Source organism: Nerophis lumbriciformis, linkage group LG13 (genome assembly GCF_033978685.3).
Source record: "Nerophis lumbriciformis linkage group LG13, RoL_Nlum_v2.1, whole genome shotgun sequence".
In the NCBI taxonomy this organism is placed as follows: domain Eukaryota; kingdom Metazoa; phylum Chordata; class Actinopteri; order Syngnathiformes; family Syngnathidae; genus Nerophis; species Nerophis lumbriciformis.
The window spans coordinates 31,372,492-31,387,920 of NC_084560.2; the positions used below are offsets into that span (position 1 = coordinate 31,372,492).

The window sequence follows — 15,429 nt, forward strand, 5'->3', positions numbered from 1 at the left end:
TCGGGGGCCATATTTAGAGAAAAAATGTGTCTGGGGGCTGGTATATCTATTTTTAGGAAAACTAATATAAAACCTCACAATAAAGTCTGATCGAATGCTAAAAATGTTATGACAGACCGCCTTAAAAACGGAATGGAATTTTAAATTTTTCTATGAACGATAAAACCCTGAATATTGGGAACATATGAATGTCACACCCCCTCTCCATCCACATATTTTACAATCAAGCCAAATGCAACAAAAATGCAACAAACACAGCGAAGGGTAAAAAAAACTAGGGATGTCCGATAATGGCTTTTTGCCGATATCCGATATTCCGATATTGACCAAACCCTTAATTACCGATACCGATATCAACCGATACCAATATATACAGTCGTGGAATTAACACATTATTATGCCTAATTTAGACAACCATGTATGGTGAAGATAAGGTCCTTTAAAAAAAAAAAAAAAAAGATAAATAAATTAAAAACATTTTCTTGAATAAAAAAGAAAGTAAAACAATATAAAAACAGTTACATAGAAACTAGTAATTAACGAAAATGAGTCAAATTAACTGTTAAAGGTTAGTACTATTAGTGGACCAGCAGCACGCACAATCATGTGTGCTTACGGACTGTATCCCTTGCAGACTGTATTGATATATATTGATATATAATGTAGGAACCAGAATATTAATAACAGAAAGAAACAACCCTTTTATGTGAATGAGTGTGAATGAGTGTAAAGGGGGGAGGGAGGTTTTTTGTGTTGGTGTACTAATTGTAAGTGTATCTTGTGTTTTTTATGTTGATTTAATTTATAAAAAAAAAAAAAAAAAAAAAAAAAAAAAGATACCGATAATAAAATAAACCCCGATACCAATAATTTCCGATATTACATTTTAAAGCATTTATCGGCCGATAATATCATCAGGTCAATATTATCAGACATCTCTAAAAATCATGCAATAAAATCATACTGTAGCATGTAATCAAATTAAGAAAAGTCATAAAATGCCCTTCCATTGACACATAATTGTACATTACAACCACACCTCATTTACATCATAACACAGACAATACATGCTCTTGTTCGCGGCGTGGTGCATTTGGGAGAGTGGCCGTGTCAGCAACCTGAGGGTTCCTGGTTCGATCCCCACCTACTACCGACCTCGTCACGTCCGTTGTGTCCTTGAGCAAGACACTTCACCCTTGCTCCTGATGGGTCGTGGTTAGGGCCTTGCATGCCAGCTCCCACCATCAGTGTGTGAATGTGTGTTTGTGAATGGGTGAATGTGGAAATAGTGTCAAAGCGCTTTGAGTACCTTGAAGGTAGAAAAGCGCTATACAAGTATAACCTATTTACCATTTGTAAAAACTAAATAAAAAAACATGATTTTAACAGACACATCTCACAACACAATGCTGTCATGCATAAATGTCAGAATAATTCTATCTAAGTTATCACAAAACTTTGTGTTTCAATGAGTTCCCGGCGAGCAGACAAAAGCTGCCTTTGACCCTACCAAGAAGAAGGCTTGTAAAACTCCACTGTGTAGAATGGGAAGCAACATGAAGGTGTTCTGTTTCTTTGAAGTATTGTAATCCACAGAAAGAGTTTGTCTTGACCCGATAACTACAAAGTGGAGAGGAAGCAGGACCAGACTCCCCTCCAGGCGACCTTTTCTTTGAACTGTTCTGTAACCAAAGGCAGCACCTGTTTACGACCCCCTTCCTTTAGAAACAGCTGTTGCCATGTAATCAGGGAAAGTCCAAATAAAAGAGGAGGCGTACAATCTTTCGTCAGAGTGTGATGACACTGTACAAGGGTACAGGTGTACGCGTTTCTCCTCATTGAGACACATTTAATTCTGTCTCTGTTTAATTCCTTGCTTCTTGTCTTGTTTAATAGATGTAATCAGTGTTTGAACCTGACAATAAACATAATACACATGAAGTTGACGTGTCAATCCTAGTGCCCACACCAGTGACCGTGTGAGCAACTTTGATTGCTCCAAAGCCACTTTTTAAGTTTAATTGCAAATGAAGAATAATCTGTTAGACTTTTCAAGTTTGTTGTGAGGTCGTTCCATTCCTTTATGGCTTTATATGAAAAGGCTGAGAGTGCAAAATATGTTTTACATCTGGGTACGCTACACTGGTGGAGGCTGGTGTGTTTCTAGTTGTCACAGCAGATGTAAACTGGACAAAGTGCTTAAGTGGCGCTGGCGCAGTGTTATTTAGGATTCGATGGGCCATTCATATTGATGCTATTTCTTTGAACGTTAGCAAAATTTAACAGTCTATTATTTTGGAGAACTAAACAGTGATGGCGGAGTTGTGGTTTTCGGTCAAGGATTTTGAGCGATTGCTTGTGCAAAATTTACTTGCCTGGGATCAACATGTTATACAATAATAAAAACGAGACATAATCCCTGCATTAAAATAAGTTTGAGCTGCCTCCAGTGTTAACGAATTCCTGATGCATTTGAACATTTTTATGTTGCATTTAAGCCTCAGGCACATCTGTTTGATATGTTTTTTAAAGCCAAGTGTTGGGTCTAAAATGACACCCATGCAACGATATTCACTAACATTTTGTATTTTTTCCTTATTAAAAGTTATATTTGGAAAGGATGACATTTTATATTTGTTTACAAAATACATTGTTGCCGTTTTCTTAATGTTTAATGTAAGACTAGAGTCACATAGCCATCTTGCCACCTTCTCCATGGCTGCTGGAAGTTGTAGATGTTAGAGCCTTGTGGCAAGCCAATATCAGTAGCAGTGGGACTGGATGTTGTGTTATCAATACGGACACATTGGGTGCCACCAGATAGATATGACATAATCCAGGCCAGAGTATCTGTCAACAGTTTAAAAGTTGTTAATTTTGTAAGTAACGTGGGGTGACTGACTGTTGTTGATAGGCGAGCGCGCCAATGTGGAAGTAGAGGTAAAGCACGTTAAAGTGCTACATTTTGTTATGAACACCACTGTTTGAAGCTACTTTTGAATGCAATTAAAATTATTTAACTCACAAGTGTAGACTTCAAAATGTAAGTTGCAACTGTACATGCAACTACAGCTACTCTTTTCCATTCAAGGTATTGTTACAAAAGTAGTAGTACAAGTTCTTCCCTAAAGGTTATAATACAGTCGTTCCTCGCCACAAATATATCCAACACATTGCGGATTTTTTAAAACATAAAAAAATGTTTTAAACACACATTGTGCAATTTTTTTGGTCCCAAATTAGGCATTTTCAAGAATAAAAATGGCTAAATAAACTACAAATATCAATACTACACAGTAATTGGCTACTAGATGAGACCAGACCAATCAGAGCGCACTGTTAGGTATTGTGGCCACTGATTGCCTCAGCCTCAGGCAGTATTATTATATTAGATTGATAGAATAGAATAGAATAGAATGGACTTTATTGTCATTATATTTGCATATAACGAGATTAAGGACTCCAACTTAAGGTGCGGTAGTGGGAACAAATATGGGGTAAAAATAAATCACACAAGAAGTAATAAAGATAAAACTCAGAATTGAAATAAATAGACTACTAGCCAATAAAAATAATAAGCAATCCTGTACAATATACAAAATACATATACAGAACAAGACAAGAGTACCGGAGTGATTACAATCAGTGTCGGATGTATTGCACTCGAAGGGTAATATTGCACAGTAGGGTATTAGGGTAGGATATTGTATAAGGGTGGATTATTATTATAAGTTAGAGTTCAAGATGGTGACAGCTCTGGGAAAGAAGCTGTCTCTGAGCCTGTTTGTTCTGGCTCTGATGCACCTGTAGCACCTGCCCGATGGTAGCAGGTCGAACAGGTGGAAGCCAGGGTGTGTGCTGTCCTTGGTGATGTTTTTTGCTCTGTTGAGGCAACGGGAGTTGTGTAAAATCTTTCAGGGAGAGGAGGGGGCAGCCCATGATTTTTTGTGCAGACTTTATGACCCTCTAAATCGCCTTTTTGTCTGCTTCAGTGCAGCTGGCGTACCACACTGTTATGCAGTACGTCAGCAGGCTCTCGACAGCCGAGCGATAGAAGGTCATCATCATTAAAAGAGTGTTAAGGTGACTAAAGGGTGTTATTTCATGTATAGAGGGCTCTAATAATGTTGAAAAACATATTTAGAATGTCATAAACTGTTTTTCATGCTCTAGCTGTGAACATATTTGATTTATAATTCATGATTCCTACTTCGCTGGAAATGTATTTATTGGGGTCATGTGTGGAACCAATTAACAGCGATAACTGAGGGCCGACTGTACAAACAAAGCTGTGCAACTCCAAAATTAGTCAAGCAGTACAGTAGGCTGCTGTATTAGAGCAGTAATTCCCAAACTGTGGTGCATGTACCACTAGTGGTACGCAGGCTCCATATAGTTGTACGTTAAAGAATCACTTGATTAAAGTCATTTTATTTCCCTATATTCAGTGTTACTGTTCAAACTGTGTGTAAAGTTATAGTAGCCAAAATATTAAATACACTTTTGAAATAAATGCTCTGCCTTGTTTTTAATGAATACTTAGGCCTATTACGGTACTGTATTTTAATGTTGGTCATTTGTCTTCTGAGGTGGTGCTTTGTGTAAAATGTTTGAGAGCCACTGGTATAGACCATATTATAAATTATGAAGAATATAAAACAATGTGTGGCTGGGGTTGTGCTTCAAAGGCTTCATCTACACACTGGAACAGACATAAGTACATATCAATATTTGTTTTATTATACAACCATAATTTTGGTAAGAGTGAAATCACATCCAGTAATAGTATATTATATCTTAAAGTGGTGGAGTGGATTTTTTTTAAAGGACACGATAATTAACATACAAAATATACAGTATATTACAGTTCAATAAACAAGCCTTCTGGACTGCCCTAGAAATGAATTAAATGGTTAAAAAAATAATCCTGTGTTTCAAGGTGTGGTTCACCAAAACAGACGTATCGTAAATAAATCAAGAATGTTTTAACATCCTCTTATTTGCAGTACCTGTTTTAGTAATTCACCTAATAATGTCGTAATACAGTGTCTCACAAAAGTGAACACACCCCTTACATTTCAGCATATAGTTTATTATATTTCCTAATGGACAATACTATAGAAGGAATACTTGGACATACTTTAGAGTAGCCAGCGTAAAACTTGCATAGCAGTATGGATTTACGATCCACTGAAAAATATAAATCACACCAAGCTATTATTGACTAAACATCTGGCAATGCAAGTGAGTGCCAAGATGATTGTGTCATGCTTCAGTGAAGTGGTGGTAGCATCATGGTTTGGGGCTGCACGAGTGCTGCCGGCACCTAGGAGCTTCGGTTCACTGACAACTCTAAAGTATATCCAAGTTGACAACAAAAAGTTGTTGAAATGTGAAGGGAGTGTATTCACTTTGTGTTGCCCTCCTCAGTCCATAGTCTTGTCGCTCCATGCCATGGACTTCCTCTTGGCCAGTTCCATCCAGGAAGGCTGACCGCCGTCAGGCAGAGACGGAAGTACGGGTGACGAAGAAGGAGACGACGAGGACCCTGGGTTTTTCCGCATCCACTTCTCCTCACGGGGAACTCTGGCGGGGCTCAGAGTCTCTGAAAGACCACATTTCGTCAACCTCGCCGTGGGTTGCGTTTCGGACTGCGTGGACGACAACGCACCTTGTCTTTGGGGTTTCGTCTGTGCGGGGGGTTCACCAGATGCCTTTGATGTTTCCGATTGGGGTTTCCTCAGCTCCACCTAAGAGGATCATAACAAGTTGATGTTTCCAGTGAAAAGACAAAAGAGATGACAGTAGCAGAGCAGTACAAACCCCTTTAGCTCCAGTAGTCCACTCTGCCTGTTTCTCCAAGAAGGCGGCCTTCTCACTGACCGACCCCGCCCACACTGTCCTCTTCCCCAGCAGCGATGGACTCTCTATTTCCAGCACCGTCCTTTTCTCCTCGTCCACTGGAGGGGACGAGGAGGCACACGTCTGGGCTGACGTTGTCGTAGATTTGGGTAAAACGGCGACCGGCTGGAGACCTCGGTAGTTGCACAAGGACGGGCTTGAGGTAGGGTAAGACTGTGCAAGGGATGGTCTACTTTGGGCAGCGGCATGCAAGGGGGATTGTGTCGCCCATTGTGGGACTTCTGGTTCTTTCCATGTCTTCATTGTTGTCTTACTTTGCTCCGGTTCTCCTTTACCACCTTCATCTACACATTGTTGCAATCTTACAGTGTGAGAGTGGATTTGTGTCCCATTTAGGACCTCGCCGGACTTTGGCGGCTGGGGCGGGGTTTGTGGACACGCCGCGGACTGCCCTCCAGTAAAGTCCTTGGGAAACCGCTTTGCAAAAAGCTGATGGAGGCTTCTGGTCTTTTCTATCGCCAGACTCATCCAGGACACCTCGCACGAAGCGGTCTGTGGCGCGGACTGAGACTCCGCAGACGGGTTTGAGGAGACGACTGTTGGGGCTTCTGCTGGCCAGGTGGGAGGTAGGCGTAGGGGATTTTGATCTGTGGAGACAACATGGCAGTTTTGTTCAGGTCTTTCACGCAGAGATCTGGAAATAATTTAATGCCAACGCCTTTTTAAGTCACACAGAATTAGGAATAGGGACCAAATTTGGTACGTTTACAGGCACCAACTAAATTCCTAGGTACACTTCAAACCAAAAGTTGCCATATTTCAATACCTTTGTTGCATGTGGATGAGGAAACAGGTGCTCAAAGCATGCCAAGAAAGCAACTAGGTCTGATAGAAAAAACTAGAATGTACAGTAAGGCTCCACTTTTGAAAATGCGCTAGCTTGACACTAATTCATATTGGATTTGCCATAGACATGCTACTGATTAGCATTAACAATTTTACATAGCAATTTTAACACCTCCAAATTTGGTAATGAAAACTACAACTAAGATGCATGTTACAATCAAACAGCGGGTGTGTAATAAGTACAATAAGTACCATATTTTTTGGACTATAAGTCGCAGTTTTTTTCATAGTTTGGCCGGGGGTGCGACTTATACTCAGGAGCGGCTTATGTGTGAAATTATTAACACATTACCGTAAAATATCACATAATATTATTTAGCTCATTCACGTAAGAGACTAGACGTATAAGATTTCATGGGATTTAGTGATTAGGAGTGACAGATTGTTTAATAAAGGGGGGGGGGGGGTTACCCACATATGCGGTCCTCTCCAAGGTTTCTCATAGTCATTCACATCGACGTCCCACTGGGGTGAGTTTTTCCTTGCCCTTATGTGGGCTCTGTACCGAGGATGTCGTTGTGGCTTGTGCAGCCCTTTGAGACACTTGTGATTTCCATCCATCCATTTTCTACCGCTTATTCCCTTTGGGGTCGCGGGGGGCGCTGGAGCCTATCTCAGCTACAATCGGGCGGAAGGCGGGGTACACCCTGGACAAGTCGCCACCTGGGCTATATAAATAAACATTGATTGATTGATTGATTGGTAAACGTATAGCATGTTCTATATGTTATAGTTATTTGAATGACTCTTACCATAATATGTTACCTTAACATACCAGGCACGTTCTCAGTTGGTTATTTATGCCTCATATAACGTACACTTATTCAGCCTGTTGTTCACTATTCTTTATTTAGTTTAAATTGCCTTTCAAATGTCTATTCTTGGTGTTGGCTTTTATCAAATACATTTCCCCAAAAAATGCGACTTATACTCCAGTGCGACTTATATATGTTTTTTTCCTTCTTTATTATGCATTTTCGGCCGGTGCGGCTTATACTCCGGAGCGACTTATACTCCGAAAAATACAGTACAGTATCAACACTTTGCAGGGTGCAACAAACGACCATATTCAGCTTAATGGCAAAGACTACTCCCTGGCCAGGGAACACATTCTAGCCTATACACTACTGCCATCTAATGTCTTGGAATTGCAACTGCATGCAAAGGCTACTATGCAACACTTGCAAATGAGATTTAGAAGTGTAAGAAAACAAGATATAACAATTGGACAGCACAGATATCATAATATGCTCACTGTTAAATGTTAAATAAAAGAATTAGATTTTATTAATACAGAAATGAATATTTGTTAACATGTAAACACACATAAGTACTGAAAATTGGTATCCTTATATTGGTACTGTATCAATTCAAATGTGAAAGGTAGCCATCCCAACACACGGAATCCATGAAAGAGGGATATGATTGATGAGACTCTTGAGTGTTTTCACACAGCAACGTGGCACACCGTCAACACGACATCAGCACAGACAATTGCTCTCAACACAACAGGGCGTCACACTACCTTTGTCAACGATCTTACACACAGCCCATGTCCCTACTTCAGAAAATGCCAAATTGACTTCTTCTGCCCATTTTTGTGTCGGCCAAGTCAGAACATTTAAGTCATACATAATATATGCAGGGGGATTAAAAAATAATACGCCGAAATTATCACTCGATATTTCCAAAATGAAAAACAATAGAAAACTTAGCTTGAACACATGTTGTACATTATTTTGAGTATTTATTTCATGCTTTACAAGTTTTTACCAAATTTACTAAATTCTGTAGTAAAAGCAATGGCATTTGTTCTCGTAAACAAAACGCCTTTTGTTGAGGAGACGCCATTTTGAGGGTGAATAAACATGTGGTCTTCCTAATTTCCAACGGCGCCGAAAGGATTACATGACCACGGCGGGGACATTGTAACACAATGTTTAAAAAAAATAGATAATAATGCACTTTGTGAAAGTCAAAGTATAGTATTTCCCATAGTTGTAGTGGGTATTAGGATGATCTCAGGGAGAGCATGTCCCAAATTTCTAGCTGTTTTGAGGCATGTTAAAAAAAACAATGCACTTTGTGACTTCAATAATAAATATGGCAGTGCCATGTTGGCATTTTTTTCCATAACTGGAGTTGAAGTTGTTCTTTTATTTTGGAAAACCTTGTTTTTGATTGAAACTTGTATTAGTAGATTGCACAGTACAGTACATATTCTGTACAATTGAACACTAAAAGGTAACACCCCAATAAGTTTTTCAACTTGTTTAAGTCGGGATCCACGTTAATCAATTCATGGTAAAGTTACATTGTTTAATGCATCCAGCGGGGCATCACAACAAAATTAGGCATAGTAATGTGTTAATTCCACGACTGTATATATCGGTATCGGTTAATATCGGAATCGGTAATTAAGAGTTGGACAATATCGGAATATTGGATATCGGCAAAAAAGCCATTATCAGACATCTCTAATTGATTCAGTCTATTACAATGCTTTAGAACTGAATAAATGCGTGATGATTTTGGCGTATTCTTTTTCTAATCACCCTGTATGTGGGACAAGAACACACGTCGTTCTCTTTTCTGTGTGTTCTAAATAGTGAAAAACTGCTAGTAGAAGGCAGCTGACAATGCATTCATCAATTCATCTACTCCGCCAATAAAGCCCTCTAAAAAACCTTCAAAAACCACCAACAACGCACCATTTAGATGTTGTCACCTGCATATTAACCAAGCTATAGCAACTAGAGATGTCCGATAATGGCTTTTTTGCCAATATCCGATATTGTCCAACTCTTAATAACCAATTCCGATATCAACCGATACCGATATATACAGTCGTGGAATTAACACATTATTATGCCTAATTTTGTTGTGATGCCCCGCTGGATGCATTAAACAATGTAACAAGGTTTTCCAAAATAAATCAACTCAAGTTATGGAAAAAAATGCCAACATGGCACTGCCATATTTATTATTGAAGTCACAAAGTGCATTATTTTTTTTAAGCCTCAAAACAGCAGCTTGGAATTTGGGACATGCTCTCCCTGAGAGAGCATGAGGAGGTTGAGGTGGTGGTGGTGGGGGGGGGGGGGGGTGTATATTGTACCATCCCAGAAGAGTTAGTGCTGCAAGGGGTTCTGGGTATTTGTTCTGTTGTGTTTATGTTGTGTTACGGTGCGGATGTTCTCCCGAAATGTGTTTGTCATTCTTGTTTGGTGTGGGTTCACAGTGTGGCGCATATTTGAAACAGTGTTAAAGTTGTTTATACAGCCACCCTCAGTGTGACCTGTATGGCTGTTGACCAAGTATGCTTGGCATTCACTGGTGTGTGTGAAATGCCGTAGGTATTGGGGCGGTATAGCTCGGTTGGTGGAGCGGCCGTGCCAGCAACTTGAGGGTTGCAAGTTCGAACCCCGCTTCTACCATCCTAGTCACTTCCGTTGTGTCCTTGGGCAAGACACTTTACCCACCTGCTCCCAGTGCCACCCACACTGGTTTAAATGTAACTTAGATTTTGGGTTTCACTATGTAAAGCGCTTTGAGTCACTTGAGAAAAAGCGCTATATAAATATAATTCACTTCACTTATTATGTGACACGCAAAGGCAGTGCCTTTAAGGTTTATTGACGATCTGTACTTCTCCCTACGTCCGTGTACACAGCGGCGTTTTAAAAAGTCATAAATTTTACTTTTTGAAACCGATACCGATAATTATGAAACCGATATCGATAATTTCCGATATTACATTTTAAAGCATTATCGGCAGCCCGATATTATCGGACATGTCTAATAGCAACATTGTTATTGTAAGAGCTAACACTGAGGAACTACTTTTCTGACATGGTGACACATGCTTTGCTCCTCCGACCACTAGCGAGTAGTCAGCCACTTGCGAGCTTGAACTCCAAATAACGTTGGTTGCGACCCACCGTAAAATAAAAAAGAAGCTTAAGCTGCTTTTGGAAAAAAGTTGGGAAAAGTTAATGCTAAGTTATAAATCATACAGCTCACCTGAAAGTTATGGCACCAAGCCAGGAAGTTGGTCAACTTTGGAAATTAAAAAAAATGATTGTCACACGCACACTAGGTGTGCTGAGATTATACTCTGCATTCGACCCATCACCCTCACCCCTTGGAAGGTGAAGGGAGCAGTGAGCCGCAGTGGTAGGCGCGCCCGGGAATCATTTTTGGTGATTTAACCCCCAATTCCAACCCTTGATGCTGAGTGGCAAGCAGGGAGGTAATGGGTCCCATTTTTATAGTGGCTACCAACTTGATACTTTATGGCTCTCAACAGATGGAACACAGCGTAAAATAAAACCATGGCAACATCGCCTGGAAGCATTTTTCATCTGAGGAGTGAGGATTATTCTGAATTGACCAGCTCAAGGAGTGCACAAGTGCTGAAAGATACAACCTCCCATCCCAGTGACAGCGGACATTGCAAGTCACTGTTTTATGTTCTAATGTGACACGTTGTGTGAAATAAATGCCACCAGAAAATACGTTTCGGTAATGCTTAAAATGACCAAAGTACAGTAGTACCTCAAACTATGAGCACAATGTGTTCCACTACTGAGCTCGTAACACTCGTTTCTCAAAGCCTATTGAAATGATTTGAAATCCTCCCAAAGCATCACAATGTTAACGTATAACATGCCTTTTAAAAAGAAAAACAAACTTTTAGATAAGAAATACTGTTTGAAAATCAATACAACAGGTCATTAGTACTACAAACAACTAGAGTAGTTTTATATAATAATGTATTAATATTGTACACCATTTTCCTAGGGGAGCGGACTATTATGTGGTGTCTCCTTCGGGTTGATTGTCTATCCAGTGTTGCTATGTCCCCGTATTATCCGCTTGTTATATACCACCTGTTTATATAGAGCTGCTGCATGCTTCTGTCCTCACATCTGGCAACACTATCTCTGGACGATTCCAAAGTCAAAATGCTTCTCGTCATTTGGGCGCATGTGGCAGCATACCACGGCTGATTCCCCGGGTAGGCTGCTAAGAGGTAGGACATATTTTTAATAGTTACTTTCTCTGGTTTGGTTTCTCTCCTGTGCACTAACTTTTTTTTAGTTTCTGATGTTTGGAGGGGAGGATGTCGATCTCGGTTTTTAGAGGGCTTTATAAGCCGGCTGGATCATATACCCATTACCTAAATTGTTAGCAGCCTCTTATTAGCAGTTTTTCACATTTAGAATATACAGAAAATAAATGTGTTCTTGTCCCACAAGGATTGTGAATAATGGGTAAAGTTTAAAAAAAAGTGCCATTCCCCTTTAATAAACCTTTTAAGTCCGGAATGACTTGGAATTGTAAAATATTTCACAGAATCACCAAGAAAAGGGAGTTATCGTAAATTCACCTGTCACTGTGAAATCTCCCACAGAGCCCTTTTTGCACACGTCGATGGCGTCGCCACCTTCTTGTGTATTCAGAGCTCCACTTTTCTCCTCAGACATCTTGGAATGACGCCTGGAAGAGCCGTCGGACCAGAATCTCATGGAGTTGGATGTTGAGCGGAGTTTAAAGCCAAACACCGTCTTTCCTTCTTCTTTTTCTTCTTCTTCCTGGACGTCCTCCTTTGCCTCCGCAGTCTCTGACGGACCGACTGTTTTAGGAACCATCGCCAATTCCACAGTTTTCAGATTGTCCCTTTCCCAGGGAAGAACAGAGCTTTTCTGCTCCTGTCGAAGTCTTCCCACCGTTATGGGTCTCTGTCTGGGTTGTGGATCTTTAAGTTCCTCCTGGCTTGAAGGAGCTACATTCTCAGCTCCTGTCTTGTGTCTCGCTTGCCCTACGAAGCCCACAAAACTGCCCGAACGGGGTCTGACCTCAGTGCGGCTTTTGGCATAAGTGTTGGACAAATGGAAGGATCCAGATCCGGGCCTTTTTATCCCTCTTATGCCATCTGCTTCAGCTTGATCCTGAAGACAAACAGGTGAGGACTTGGCCACCGTTGATCCACAGCTAGTGGAGACGTCCTTTATATCAGTCCATCCAGTCTTGCCAAGGGTGCTGGTCTTGTCGTGGGTCTTGATTTGAAACCCGGAATCTTCTGATGTTCCTTTCAGTTCTAAGGAGGGATGTGGTCTTTCGCTTGACGTTCCAACTCCATGTCTCTGAAGCTTGACTTGAAGAACCCGGGAGGATATCGGGGATAATCTTCCAGGTAAGGCTTGGTCTGGTAGAGTAGAAGATGTTGGTGCGGCCTCTGTTTGGAGAGGGTCCATCTTTGAGGAGTTTGGAAGGAATTGTTGAGATGTTCTACAAAAAACGTTGGTTCCATGATTTTCCATCACATCCTGCTTAAAGCTAAGATCCAGCACGGGTTCTGCGTGGTTGTTTAGGTTGTCCACCTTAGAATCAAGACAAAAGTCCACGTAAGAGAAGGACATTTCTTTCTTATCATTGGTCAAAGTGGATCACTCACCTCCACCACCCTCCTCTTGGTGCTGGCCCTCTGGTTTCGCGGCTTGACAGACATCCGGTGTCGGGCTGCGGACGTGTCCAAGCAAGAGGTGTACAGGGCCGGGGAACTGAAGTCCAGGGGGGACTCGCAAGAGGCGGTGGAGAAGGTAATGGTCGGCGATGGGGTGCTGGGTCTGGATTTAGAGGCTTGAGGTTTGAAGATGGGCGAAAGCGGGCGTGAGCTTGGCTGCGATGTGTTCTGAGGAGTCAAACACGGACGTAAATCTTTATGTTATACAGTGCAACCCACTTAAAGAGCCCCTATAATGCACTTGTAGGCACGTACTGTATTTCAAACAGATGTCTACAAGTAAAATTCCCCCCAAAAGAGAAGCAGTACTGATTTTAGGCTTTGTTTCTCCACATTTCGGATGCCCACTTTAGCTCCAAAATGTGGGCGAACCTGCATCAGCCTGCTCACGACGCCGACAGAAGACGGGAGATAATTTCATATAGAATAGTTTGTGTTTTGGTAGCATCTTCGTCCCGATTCACAATATTTTTGCACAGAATTTGAAGGAATAACCAAATATGGCTGCCAGACGCATTGTCGTAAGTCGTAGCAATACAACTAAAGAAGATCAGCCTACATACAGTTCCAAATGATGACATCATGAGGAAAGTATTTGGACCTCTCCAGTCGTATTGACAAGCGCAAAATGGGACGCACCATGCGACTAGAGCGTCATTTGCAGCCATCATTTTAATGACTCCGAAGAAGAAGGGTTTTGGTCGTAGTTTGGATGGAAGAAAATTAGTGATGTCCGATAATGGCTTTTTGCCGATATCCGATATTCCGATATTGTCCAACTCTTTAATTTCCGATACCGATATCAACCGATACCGATATATGCAGTCGTGGAATTAACACATTATTATGCCTAATTTGGACAACCAGGTATGATGAAGATAAGATACTTTTTTTTTAAATTAATAAAATAAGATAAATAAATTAAAAACATTTTCTTGAATAAAAAAGAAAGTAAAACAATATAAAAACAGTTACATAGAAATTAGTAATTAATGAAAATGAGTAAAATTAACTGTAAAAGGTTAGTACTATCAGTGGACCAGCAGCACGCACAATCATGTGTGCTTACGGACTGTATCCCTTGCAGATTGTATTGATATATATTGATATATAATGCAGGAACCAGAATATTAATAACAGAAAGAAACAACCCTTTTGTGTGAATGAGTGTAAATGGGGGAGGGAGGTTTTTTGGGTTGGTGCACTAATTGTAAGTGTATCTTGTGTTTTTTATGTTGATTTAATAAAAACAATAAAAAAAACAAAAACAATAACGATAATAAAAAAAACGATACTGATAATTTCCGATATTACATTTTAACGCATTTATCGGCCGATAATATCGGCAGGCTGATATTATCGGACATCTCTAAAGAAAATGTAAAGGCTCAAGCCAAATGTGTTCCAGAGGAGCAAGACAGAGAGAAAGAAAGGCAGACCCGGCACTGGAAAACGAAAAAAAAGAAGGTAAAGTGCTAATATTGTATTTTGCATTCTTTTCTACTGATGTTTTCCTCAAGACGCTTGAGGAAATGCTGAAAGAGCATGAGGAAACACATGCTATTGTGTCAATGGAAGAGCAGATGATGGTTTTTGATTGATTGATTGAGACTTTTATTAGTAGGTTGCACAGTGAAGTACATATTCCGTACAATTGACCACTAAATGGTAACACCCGAATAAGTTTTTCAACTTGTTTAAGTCGGGGTCCACTTAAATTGATTCATGATACAGATATGGTGATGATTTTATACTTCATTTTTTATTATAATGGTAACCACATCAGTTTTGAAGTAACCCTCAAGCAGAGCGACAAAAACATGCAATTAAGAGATGAAAATAATAGTTTGACATGCCTTAATCTACACTGTCTTTGCGGGGAGATGACATCACCCCAAGCTCTGGCTATGGAAACTAGGGAGCGCTCCAAGTAGTTATTTACCGAATAATAAAAAATGTATTGATATTATGGTAAAGGAGCAAAAAATACTGAAATAAATCTTGTTGGTGAAATTCCTGTCATCCAGACGCTTTGGGTCCTTTAATTCGACAACTCCTCCAACTTGTCAAGTGTTCTTTTTATTACTAAAAAGTGCCCGCTTAAGTCGACGTCAACATAATCGGTCAACTGC

The 15,429-nt window shown here is 40.4% G+C and overlaps 1 protein-coding gene across 3 annotated transcripts in view; it reads right to left on the reverse strand.

Annotated features, from left to right (window-relative positions):
- Window positions 1-3,529: 3,529 nt before the first annotated feature.
- cracdla (cracd like a) overlaps window positions 3,530-15,429 on the reverse strand; it is a 27,848-nt gene continuing 15,948 nt past the window's right edge. For 2 of the 3 annotated variants that reach the window (XM_072914495.1, XM_072914493.1), the window contains 4 exons: window positions 13,229-13,465; window positions 12,161-13,154; window positions 5,824-6,509; window positions 3,530-5,750 (listed from right to left, as the gene is read on the reverse strand). In XM_072914495.1, coding sequence (XP_072770596.1) covers window positions 5,427-5,750; window positions 5,824-6,509; window positions 12,161-13,154; window positions 13,229-13,465 — 2,241 coding nt within the window. In that variant the 3' untranslated portion in view covers window positions 3,530-5,426. The remainder of the gene's footprint in view (window positions 5,751-5,823; window positions 6,510-12,160; window positions 13,155-13,228; window positions 13,466-15,429) is intronic. The other variant, XM_072914494.1, reaches the window with a different exon arrangement.